Below are 12,939 nucleotides of genomic sequence, written 5' to 3' on the forward strand. Positions count from 1 at the left end.
TGGGGGGGTACCATCTGATTTAATTGAATTATACTAATTAGAAATAAAAGAAAAATGATAGAAAGGAAACTACCTGAAGATTGTCAGTTGGCTTGTTCAGGCTCCTTTCAAGAGAACAGTTGTCCTTTTTTTTAAATTAGTTATCCAAAAAAAAATTTTTTTCCTCATGGTATAGGAGGTCTATTTTTGTACATCATTACTTATTGATAAGAAGAAAACCTACTTAATGCAGGTCACTGGGTTAAGGATTCTGTTGTTGTGCCAAGCAAAGGGTATTGACAAGAACTAAGTAGTACAGGCCCTGTAATGTCCATGTTGTATGTGCTTTGCTACCGCTTGAGTTTCGCCTCTCCTTATTCAAGGCCAGAACCACTCCAGGAATTTTAGAGAAAATTCAAGAGACTTGAAAAGCATGCCAAAGCTTTAGCTATTACTACTATCCATTATTTTCTGCTTTCCATATGGCAAACACTTTATAACCACACTGCAAATGTGAATGTATTATCAACACGGCTTTATAGACGAGGAAACTGAGATTCGAGGAATCATCAACTTCCAAGATCAAACTAGTAAAGAGCTGTTCATTCCAACACAAATCTCTGGCGATCCAAGGTGCTGCGCGGTCCAAAAAGCTGTGCCCAAGTAAAATGGTAAAGTCAGACAAAAGGAAAGACAAAGCTGTGACAATCGCAGACTGGCATCAGAGAAAGATAAAAGCGCCGCGGGGCCTATGAGGAAACTTCCGAGGCCGGCAAGGTTCGTGGCCGGCCGAGGCCGACGGAGCGCGTGGAAATGGGAGCTCACTGAGAGGAAGGCCGCAGAGAAACCTCGCTACGGTTTATAAAGGCCGTAAGGTAAACAAGTTAAAAACCAGAGCGACCCGCTCAGCCAACAACTTGTAAAGGAGACGCTTTAAGATGCTCCGCAAGGATTTAAGTACCTCGCGCCACGAGCTCCTGGACCTCCAACCTCATCCCGGCATTCTTTGCGCCGCGCAGGAGCAATCCCTGACGCGCTTGGACCCCTGCGGCCGCCGTAGGCTCTGAGTTGCTATGGAAACCCAGCTGCCCTCACTATGTCGGTGCAACAGGCCCCTCAGTCCCGGGTATTCGTGGAACTGGTTCCCTGGGCTGACCGGGGCCGGGAGAACTATCTGCTCTCGGGCGGAGAGACGCTGCCTGGCCTCCGCCGCCCTCTCTCCTCAGCGCAGACCCAGACTGCCACCCGCGAGGTGCATGTAAGCGGCACTGCGGAGGTGTCTGCGACCCCCGACCGGGCGCAGGTGGTCGTGCAGATGAGCAGCACCAAGGAGGCGGCAGCCGAGGCCAAGAAGAGCGTTTGCCGCCGCCTGGACTACATCACGCAGACCCTCCAGCAGCAGGGCGTGCAGGTGAGAGCTCCGCGGGCGAGGAGCTTCTGGCCTGCCCAAGAAAACCCGGCGGCGGGGGTTAGGGGGTGGGGAGCGTCTGGGACACTTTTGTGTCATCGGTGGCATTAGAAGGCGCGAGTACCTGGCAGAGTGAATCTTTGGCCCATCCTTCTTTTTTTTTTTTTTTTTTTAATTGGAGTATAATTGCTTTACAATGGTATGTTAGTTTCAGCTTCACAACAAAATGAATCAGTTATATATATATATATATATATACATATGTTCCCATATCTCTTCCCGCTTGCGTCTCCCTCCCTCCCACCCTCCCTATCCCACCCCTCCAGGCGGTCACAAAGCACCGAGCTGATCTCCCTGTGCTATACGGCTGCTTCCCACTAGCTGTCTACCTTTCGTTCGGTAGTGTATATATGTCCATGCCTCTCTCTCGCTTTGTCACAGTTTACCCTTCCCCCTCCCCATATCCTCAAGTCCATTCTCTAGTAAGTCTGTGTCTTTATTCCTGTTTCACCCCTAGGTTCATCATGACATTTTTTTTCTTAAATTCCATATATATGTGTTAGCATACGGTATTTGTCTCTCTCTTTCTGACTTACTTCACTCTGTATGACAGACTCTAGGTCTATCCACCTCATTACACATACCTCAATTTCGTTTCTTTTTATGGCTGAGTAATATTCCATTGTATATATGTGCCACATCTTCTTTATCCATTCATCCGATGATGGACACTTAGGTTGTTTCCATCTCCGGGCTATTGTAAATAGAGCTGCAATGAACATTTTGGTACATGACTCTTTTTGAATTATGGTTTTCTCAGGGTATATGCCCAGTAGTGGGATTGCTGGGTCATATGGTAGTTCTATTTTTAGTTTTTTAAGGAACCTCCATACTGTTCTCCACAGTGGCTGTATCAATTTACATTCCCACCAACAGTGTAAGAGGGTTCCCTTTTCTCCACACCCTCTCCAGCATTTATTGTTTCTAGATTTTTTGATGATGGCCATTCTGACCGGTGTGAGATGATACCTCATTGTAGTTTTGATTTGCATTTCTCTAATGATGTAGAGCATTCTTTCATGTGTTTGTTGGCAGTCTGTATATCTTCTTTGGAGAAATGTCTATTTAGGTCTTCTGCCCATTTTTGGATTGGGTTGTTTGTTTTTTTGTTATTAAGCTGCCTGAGCTGCTTATAAATTTTGGAGATTAATCCTTTGTCAGTTGCTTCATTTGCAAATATTTTCTCCCATTCTGAGGGTTGTCTTTTGGTCTTGTTTATGGTTTCCTTTGCTGTACAAAAGCTTTGAAGTTTCATTAGGTCCCATTTGTTTATTTTTGTTTTTATTTCCATTTCTCTAGGAGGTGTGGCCCATCCTTCTTGATGAAAGTAATTATCAGCTGCAGAGACTTGTAAAATAAAAGAATTCAAATTGAATGGGGTTTTATTTGGCGATATTTGCTGCAATAATTTTGTTTTTAACGTTGAAATGACGAAGTGTTAAACATGAAATATTAGATGTAAATGCTTGCCTAAGTAGTGTGCTAGACACCAAATCATTTGTTTTATTCTGCACCACGGAATTAGCAAGTGAAAAACAGGGCTTCCTCCCAACCTGGTAAAGCTTTTTTTTTTTTTTAACCATCTTTATTGGAGTATAATTGCTTTACAATGGTGTGTTAGTTTCTGCTTTATAACAAAGTGAATCACCTATACATATAAATATATACCCATATCTCCTCCCTCTTGCGGCTCCCTCCCACCCTCCCTATCCCACACCTCTAGGGGGTCACAAAGCACCGAGCTGATCTCCCTGTGCTATGCAGCTGCTTCCCACTAGCTATCTATTTTACATTTCGTAGTGTATATATGTCCATGCCACTCTCTCACTTCGTCCCAGCTTACCCTTCCCCCTCCCCGTGTCCTCAAGTCCATTCTCTACGTCTGCGTCTTTATTCCTGTCCTGCCCCTAGGTTCTTCAGAACTTTTTTCTTTTTTAGATTCCATATATATGTATTAGCATATGGTATTTGTTTTTCTCTTTCTGACTTACTTCACTCTGTATGACAGACTCTAGGTCCATCCACCTCACTACAAATAACTCAATTTCGTTTCATTTTATGGCTGAGTAATGTTCCATTGTATATATGTGCCACATCTTCTTTATCTATTCATCTGTCGATGGACACTTAGGTTGCTTCCATGTCCTGGCTATCGTAAATAGAGCTGCAATGAACATTGTGGTACATGACTCTTTTTGAATTATGGTTTTCTCAGGGTATATGCCCAGTAGTGGGATTGCTGGGTCATATGGTAGTTCTATTTTTAGTTTTTTAAGGAACCTCCATACTGTTCTCCATAGTGGCTGTATCAATTTACATTCCCACCAACAGTGCAAGAGGGTTCCCTTTTCTCCACACCCTCTGCAGCATTTATTGTTTGTAGATTTTTTGATGATGGCCATTCTGACAGGTGTGAGAAGATATCTCATTGTAGTTTTGATTTCCATTTCTCTCATGATTAATGATGTTGAGCATTCTTTCATGTGTTTGTTGGCAATCTGTGTATCTTCTTTGGACAAATGTCTATTTAGGCCTTCTGCCCATTTTTGGATTGGGTTGTTTCTTTTTTTGATATTGAGCTGCATGGGTTGCTTGTATGTTTTGGAGATTAATCCTTTGTCAGTTGCTTCTTTGCAAATATTTTCTCCCATTCTGAGGGTTGTATTTTCATCTTGTTTATGGTTTCCTTTGCTGTTCAAAAGCTTTTGAGTTTCATTAGGTCCCATTTGTTTATTTTTGTTTTTATTTCAATTTTTCTAGGAGGTGGGTCAGAAAGGATCTTGCTGTCATTTATGTCATAGAGTGTTCTGCCTATGTTTTCCTCTAAGAGTTTGATGGTGTCTGGCCTTACATTTAGGTCTTTAATCCATTTTGAGTTTATTTTTGTGTATGGTGTTAGGGCGTGTTCTAATTTCATTCTTTTACGTGTAGCTGTCCAGTTTTCCCAACACCACTTATTAAAGAGGCTGTCTTTTCTCCATTGTATATTCTTGCCTCCTTTGTCAAAAATGTGACCATATGTGCATGGGTTTATCTCTGGGCTTTCTATCCTGTTCCATTGATCTATATTTCTGTTTTTGTTCCAGTACCATACTCTCTTGATTATTGTAGCTTTGTAGTAGTCTGAAGTCAGGGAGCCTGATTCCTCCACCTCCATTTTTCTTTCTCAAAATTGCTTTGGCTGTTCAGGGTCTTTTGTGTTTCCATACAAATTGTGAAATTTTTTGTTCTAGTTCTGTGAACAATGCCATTAGTAGTTTGACAGGGATTGCACTGAATCTGTAGATTGCTGTGGGTAGTATAGTCATTTTCACAATGTTGATTCTTCCAATCCAAGAACATGGTATATCTCTCCATCTATTTGTATCACTTTAATTTCTTTCATCAGTGTCTCATAGTTTTCTGCATACAGGTCTTTTGTCTCCTTAGGTAGGTTTATTCCTAGGTATTTTATTCTGTTTGTTGCAATGGTAAATGGGAGTGTTTCCTTAATTTCTCTTTCAGATTTTTCATCATTAGTGTATAGGAATGCAAGAGATTTCTGTGCATTAATTTTGTATCCTGCCACTTTACCAAATTCATTGATTAGCTCTAGTAGTGTCCTGGTAGCATCTTTAGGATTCTCTATGTCATCTGCAAACAGTGACAAGTTTACTTTTTCTTTTCCAATTTGGATTCCTTTTATTTCTTTTTCTTCTCTGATTGCTGTGGCTAAAACTTCCAAAACTATGTTGAATAATAGTGGTGAGAGTGGGCAACCTTGTCTTGTTCCTGATCTTAGAGGAAATGGTTTCTGTTTTTCACCATTGAGAACGATGTTGGCTGTGGGTTTGTCATATATGGCCTTTATTGTATTGAGGTAAGTTCCCTCTATGCCCACTTTCTGGAGGGTTCTTATAATAAATCGGTGTTGAATTTTGTCGAAAGCTTTTTCTGTATCTATTGAGATGATCATATGGTTTTTCTCCTTCAGTTTGTTAATATGGTTTATCAGAATGATTGATATTGCGTATATTGAAGAATCCTTGCATTCCTAGGATAAACCCAATGTGATCATGGTGTATGATCCTTTTAATGTGGTGTTGGATCCTGTTTGCTAGTATTTTGTTGAGGATGTTTGCATATGGGTTCATTAGTGATATTGGCCTGTAGTTTTCTTTCTTCGTAACATCTTTGTCTGGTTTTGGTGTCAGTGTGATGGTGGCCTCATAGGGTGAGTTTGAGAGTGTTCCTCCCTCTGCTATATTTTGGAAGAGTTTGAGGATAGGTGTTAGCTCTTCTCTAAATGTTTGAAAGAATTTGCCTGTGAAGCCATCTGGTCCTGGGCTTTTGTTTGTTGGAAGATTTTTAATCACAGTTTCAATTTCAGTGCTTGTGATTGGTCTGTTTATATTTTGTATTTCTTCCTGGTTCAGTCTTGGAAGGTTGTGCTTTTCTAAGAATTTGTCCATTTCTTCCAAGTTATCCATTTTATTGTTATGTAGTTGCTTGTAGTAATCTCTCATGATCCTTTGTATTTCTGCAGTGTCAGTTGTAACTTCTCCTTTTTCATTTCTAAATCTGTTGATTTGAGTCTTCTCCCTTTTTTTCTTGATGAGTCTGGCTAATGGTTTATAAATTTTATCTTGTCAAAGAACCAGCTTTTAGTTTTATTGATCTTTGCTATCATTTCTTTTTCATTTATTTCTGATATGACCTTTATGATTTCTTTCCTTCTGCTAACTCTGGGTTTTTTTTTTGTTCTTCTCTCTCTAATTGCTGTAGATGTAAGGTTACGTTGTTTATTTGAGATGTTTCTTGTTTCTTGAGGTAGGATTGTATTGCTATAAACTTCCCTCTTAGAACTGCTGTTGTTGCATCCCATAGGTTTTTGGTCATCGTGTTTTCATTGTCATTTGTTTCTAGGTATTTTTTGGTTTCCTCAGTGATCTCTTGGTTATTTAGTAGTGTATTGTTTAGCCTACATGTGTTTGTATTCTTTACAGATTTTTTCCTGTAATTGATATCTAGTCTCATAGCATCGTGGTTGGAAAAGATAGTTGATATGATTTCAATTTTCTTAAATTTACCAAGGCTTGATTTGTGACCCAAGATATGATCTATCCTGGAGAATGTTCCATGAGCACTTGAGAAAAAGTTTTATTCTGTTGTTTTTGGATGGAATGTCCTATAAATATCAATTAATTCCATCTTGTTTAATGTATCATGTAAAGTTTGTGTTTCCTTATTTATTTTCATTTTGGATGATCTGTCCATTGGTGAAAGTGGGGTATTAAAGTCCCCTACTATGACTGTGTTACTGCCGATTTCCCCTTTTGTGGCTGTTAGCATTTGCCTTATGTATTGAGGTCCTCCTGTGTTGGGTGCATAAATATTTACAATTGTTATATCTTCTTGGATTGATCCCCTTGATCATTATGTAGTGTCCTTCTTTGTCTCTTGTAATAGTCTTTATTTTAAAGTCTATTTTGTCTGAGATGAGAATTGCTACTCTAGCTTTCTTTTGATTTCCATTTGCATGGAATATCTTTTTCCATCCTCTCACTTTCTGTATGTGTCCCTAGGTCTGAAGTCGGTCTCTTGTAGACAGCATATATACGGGTCTTGTTTTTGTATCCATTCAGTCAGTCTTATGTGTTTTGGTTGGAGCATTTAATCCCTTTACATTTAAGGTAGTTATCGATATGTATGTTCCTATTACCATTTTCTTAATTGTTTTTGGGTTTGATTTTGTAGGTCTTTTCCCTCTCTTGTGTTTCCTGTCTAGATAAGTTCCTTTAGCATTTGTTGTAAAGCTGGTTTGGTGGTGCTGAATTCTCTTATCTTTTGCTTGTCTGTAAAGGTTTTAATTTCTCCATTGAATCTGAATGAGATCCTTGCTGGATAGAGTAATTTTGCTTGTAGGTTTTTCCCTTTCATCACTTTAAATATGTCCTGCCACTCCCATCTAGCTTGCAGAGTTTCTGCTGAAAGATCAGCTGTTAACCTTATGGGCATTCCCTTGTATGTTATTTGTTGTTTTTCCCTTGCTGCTTTTATTAGTTTTTCTTTGTATTTAATTTTTGATAGTTTGATTAATATGCATCTTGGTGTGTTTCTCCTTGGATTTATCCTGTATGGGACTCTCTGTGCTTTCTGGACTTGATTGACTATTTCCTTTCCCATATTAGGGAAGTTTTCAACTATGATCTCTTCAAATATTTTTAGTCCCTTTCTTTTTCTGTTCTTTTTCTGGGACCCCTGTAATTCCAATATTGGTGCGTTTAATGTTGTCCCATAGGTCTCTAAGACTGTCCTCAGTTCTTTTCATTGTTTTCTCTTTATTCTGCTCTGCAGTAGTTATTTCCACTCTTTTATCTTCCAGGTCACTTATCCGTTCTTCTGCCTCAGTTATTCTGCTATTGATTCCTTCTAGAGAATTTTTAATTTCTTTCGTTGTGTTGTTCATCATTGTTTGTTTGCTCTTTAGTTCTTCTAGGTCCTTGTTAAATGCTTCTTGTATTCTCCATTCTGTTTACAAGATTTTGGATCATCTTTACTATCATTACTCTGAATTCTTTTTCATGTAGACTGCCTATTTCCTCTTCATTTGTTAGGTGTGGTGGGTTTTTATCTTGCTCCTTCATCTGCTGTGTGTTTCTCTGTCTTCTTATTTTACTTAACTTACTGTGTTTGGAGTCTCCTTTTCTCAGGCTTCAAGTTCGTAGTTCCCATTGTTTTTGGTGTCTGCTCCCAGTGGCTAAGGTTGGTTCAGTACGTTGTGTAGGCTTCCTCCTGGAGGGCACTGGTGCCTGTGTTCTGGTAGATGAGGCTGGATCTTGTCTTTCTGGTTGGCAGGACTTCGTCCAGTGGTGTGTTTTGGGGTGTCTGTGACCTTATTATGATTTTAGGCAGCTTCTCTGTTAATGGGTGGGGTTGTGTTCCTGTCTTGCTAGTTGTTTGGCATAGGGTGTCCAGCACTGTAGCTTGCTGGTTGTTGAGTGGAGCTGGGTCCTAGCATTGAGATGGAGATCTCTAGGAGAGCTTTTGTCCTTTGATATTACATGGAGCCGGGAGGTCTCTGGTGCACCAGTGTCCTGAACTCAGCTCTCCACCTCAGAGACATAGGCTGACTCCCCACCGGAGCACCAAGACCCTTTTGGGAAGTCTGAGGTCTTCTGCCATCATCCAGTAGGTGTTCTGTAGGAGTTGTTCCACATGTAGGTGTATTTCTGATGTATTTGTGGGGAGGAAGGTGATCTTCACGTCTTACTCTTCCGTCATCTTGAAGGTCTTCCCCCGGTAAAGCTTTGCATGAAGTGATACTTCAGTATTTTTATGCAAACAATAACGTGGGGCCCGCGAGGGGGTGTGGAATTGCACCCATTTTCTTTTTATAAAGACTCAAAAAATCTCTCCAAATTTTTTCTTTTGTAGCTTAAAAAGAAAATTAAGCCAGTATATTGTAGATGCCACATATATGAAATACTTCTACTTACCAGAGATGTCCATGAGACACATAGCTAAATAAATCTTGTTTTAAGCCTACTTCTAAGAAAAGAAGAAAAAAATGAACCAGCCTTATTTAATCAGCACAACAGCCCTGTTAGGCAGGTTTTAATATCCCCACTTTGCAGATTTAAGGAAGTTAAGTAATGCTCTGAACTTCAGCCAGGGCTGTATTTGAACTTCTGTGTTCCTGAAACCAAAATCTATGTTTCTTCCAACTAGCCTAGGCTCCGGATAATTAGAATGAAAGAGAATGAGAAAGCACAGCATGGGTCATTGTCTCAGTTCACTCATTTTAGAGAGTAGGACTCTAAAGGCCAGAGCTGTGATTTATGCCCTCCGAACATTGAGTTCATGAAAGTGCTTTTGTTAGAAATGACACACCCTGAAAAAGCAAGTCTTTATTTTAAGGAGAAAATACATTTGTACTGCATCTATAAACATAGAGTTATTTTAAAAGACATTTTGAAAAGATGTCTCTAAATGATTTTACAGTTTAGAAGAATTCTAATGCTAATTATAAATTATGTGAATAAAGTGAATTAATATATAGAAAAATATTTTCTCAAAAAAGCTGCTGCCAGTGCTACAGGCCTGTTTGAATAATGTAACTAAATCTTAAGTTATTTACTTAAAATGTACACGGAGCTCACATGGCTGTAACTTCTAATATGTAAAACCAAGTAAATCACTACATCCAATTTATAATTACATTTAGACTTAGTGCTCAAGACAAGACATACAAAGGTCATTAATCTCCCAGTTATCTCTGCTGATGGAGGAAAGCAGTCATGTAAATAATTTGTTCAGTAGATATGCAAAAATTAATTTATATTACTTTCCAGGATGAATTATAATGTGTCTTCACAAAGTCTTTATTCATTTTAAACTTTAAAATCTGGGTTTATAAACATCACTCCCCTGCTTAAAGGGCCCCTCATATTCCAAATTCTTTTGCTTAATAGATGGAGCCTAACTTTCTGTCATTTCCTGTCATCTCTCTCCCCTCGTTAACTGACTCCCATTTTTTTCCTTTAAAATCCAGCCCAAGTTCACCTCCTTAGCACTTTTTTCCTAACGTAGCACTAGTCCCTGCCATACCACACTCCATTTCCCACCTTTAATAAAACGTATCACTCTATATTATAATTGTTGCTCTCCTTGTCTCTCCTCCAAATTCTGAAGCTCTCCAGAGCACAGACCGTTTTGTCTCTTGTTTGCTTTGTATTGATGGATTATGTTTCATACATATCACATAATGTGTACTTAGAAAATGGTTTTTAAATGAATAAAAGAAAAAAATGAATGAAGCACTAAATGAATAAACTATTAGTTCAACAATCGTGTAGATCATATAGTTTTATGGTGATATATAGTTTCACATGTGAAGGCATAACCCTCATTTTTAGTGTTGTTTTCATGGAAAAATGTTTTAAAGTTCTAAGCAGTATTTACCATTCAACCATAAAACATTTATTAAACATTCTCTATCACTTCATTTTTAAATAGCATTTAACACGACATGTAATTATTTTGTTTTCTGGTTTGTATGTTCCCCCCATAGGCTGTAAGCTCCAATGTTTGCCTGTTCATAATTGTATTTTTTGATAAATGTGTAATGGATGCCTCAGGCATGTTGCTAGACACCAGAAATAGAGAATGAGTAAAACTTAGGCACTGTGCTGAAGGAGTCTCATTACAGGACTAGACTAATATGTAGTGTTGTGATGAAAGTATGTACGTGATACAGTACAGCAGAGTAAGAAAGGGAATAATGTTCATTTTACTTGAGGAATTCCAGAAAGATTTCATAGTGGAAGTGACACTTGTATCAAGTCTTAAACAATGGCTGAAGGGAAAGCATTTCAGTTCCACCCTAGAATGCAGCAAGCGTATGTGTTCAAAGCACTATATGCAGTTCGGCATGGCTAGAACACAGGAGTGCCTGGAGAAAATGCAGGGCAATTACGAGATCAGACTGAGGGGGAAAGCTGTAGGCAGAGCACGGAGGAAGGCCTTGTGTGCCATACTTAGCGGTTGGATATTATGGATAATAAAAAACTGCTTACTATTGCTAGACTTTCTACAAATGTTATCTCATTTGATGTTCACTCCTGCTATATGAGACTGGTATCTCAGTGACTGTTTTACAGATGAGAACTCTCGGGACCAGAGTGATTATTAGCAGGTAGCTTGACCAAGATCACCTAGGTAGGAAGGGGTAGAGTTTAGACTCCTGTCAAGAACTTTGACCTCAGGGCCCACGCTCTTTAACCACTATACCATGTTGCTGCTTTATTGTCTTGGCAGCAGGTGACTGAGGTTCAGGTAGAGGGTGCAGCGGATGCTGTTGATACCCCACATTTGCTTCCCTTGGCTCTTCACATTGGTGCACGTGCAGGCCCGCCTTATATCTGCCAACACTTGTGCATTCTCTGACAGCTTTCCCTGGCTGCAGGAAGCCACTCTACCTACAGGTGGGCCCGAAAACACTACCAGAAAATTAGCAGCCCCTCCCCCTGCTCCAGCAGCCTTCAACTAACAGCTGAGGGTAGTGAGTGGAAAGAGACTCCAGATTCCTTCACCCTTGGGGAGGATAGCTCTAAGGCATGTGTTCTACCCCAGCTCCCAGAGTTTCTCTGCAGGAGTAAGTTTCAGTTGCCCACAGTAGTGACTGCTTGACAACACACCCTTCAACGGCTTTCTTTCCTTCTCTGTTTCACTTCCTACTCCGCTGTGGTGTTTCTTGGAATCATCTTAAAAATTAACTGCTTGTACTCAAATCCTTGTCTCAGAGTCTTTCTGGGTGCACCCAAATAAAGATAGGGAGTGGTGGGAATAGACTGAACATATCATATGAGTTGGCTTCAGTTTTTCATTATTAAAAATGGTGACAAAATGAATATCCTTGTTAGGTATTTGTACATGTTATTCATTATGTTCTTTTGACATTAGTTCCTGGCTTATGCATATTTTTAAGGCTTATGAAAAGTTACACTCAAGGAAGAAATATATTCTTCACTAGAAATATATCCTTGGCACAGTAGGCATTATTTTCTTCTTAACTTTGCCAGTTCAGTAGTCCAAAAAATGTTGTTATTTCTTATGCTTTGGTTTTTTTACATTTGAGGTTAAAATTTTTTCATGTAATTGCCAGTTCATAATATTTTGCCAATTTTCTCTTATCTTTTCTTTACTAATTTATGAGAACTTTAAAAATTAAGATTATCAATAGCCCTCATATAGTGCAAACATTTTCCCAATTTCATATTTGCCATGTAACTTTGTTTACGGTATTAAACGTTCAAAATTTTAAAGATTTATTTAGTCAAATTCATTAATGTTTTCAATATGTTCTCTGACTTTGGTGTAATGCTTATTGGGTCCTTCCCAAGCCTGAGGCCATAAAACCATTAACTAATATTTCCTGGAAATTTTAGGGACCCTTTGTAGTACATTAAATATTTACTACATTTGGAATTTATTTTGTTATAAGGAAAAGGGTTTTGTTTTCTCCTAAATGGGTAAGTTGCTGTACTAACCGAAATCATTTTTTGAAGTCTGTATTTCTATATCGAAATCATTTATTGAAGTCTATCTTTCCCTTACTGCATGTGCAAGAATGTAACTCAACTGCCCTTAAAAATAAAAATTATTGCTTTTTTTGACCTTATGGTCAAGTTGTATTATGGTTTTCACTTATGCAATGGTCAAGGCTCTATTTTGATGTAGTTCTCTTGGCTTTACCTGCAGCTTTCTGTATGATACCAAAATGACTGCCCCACTCCCAAGCCTTTCATGACATACGGTACCATAAAGAGAAAGACAATGGTTCTTATTTCCTGCAACCACGTAAAAATAAAAATTCCTGTAGTTCACTCTAAGTGGACAACCTCAACTTGTCTTTGTGGCCAGAGAAATGCTATACACTAATTAGATTAGATTTCATTTCTGCCCATTTTTTAACGTAATTCTGTGGCAAGTTAGATGTGTAATCCTGAATG

The 12,939-nt window shown here is 38.9% G+C and overlaps 1 protein-coding gene across 1 annotated transcript in view; it reads left to right on the forward strand.

Moving 5' to 3' along the window:
• The first annotated feature begins 1,050 nt into the window (after positions 1–1,050).
• Positions 1,051–12,939, forward strand: part of IRAK1BP1 (interleukin 1 receptor associated kinase 1 binding protein 1) — a 36,622-nt gene continuing 24,733 nt past the window's right edge. The window contains exon 1 of the mRNA XM_029224315.1: positions 1,051–1,390. Within this exon, the coding sequence (XP_029080148.1) occupies positions 1,076–1,390 (315 nt within the window). The 5' untranslated portion in view covers positions 1,051–1,075. The remainder of the gene's footprint in view (positions 1,391–12,939) is intronic.

This window comes from Monodon monoceros, unplaced genomic scaffold (assembly GCF_005190385.1).
Source record: "Monodon monoceros isolate NGI ecotype Baffin Bay Population unplaced genomic scaffold, NGI_Narwhal_1 Super_Scaffold_15, whole genome shotgun sequence".
Classification (NCBI taxonomy): Eukaryota; Metazoa; Chordata; class Mammalia; order Artiodactyla; family Monodontidae; genus Monodon; species Monodon monoceros.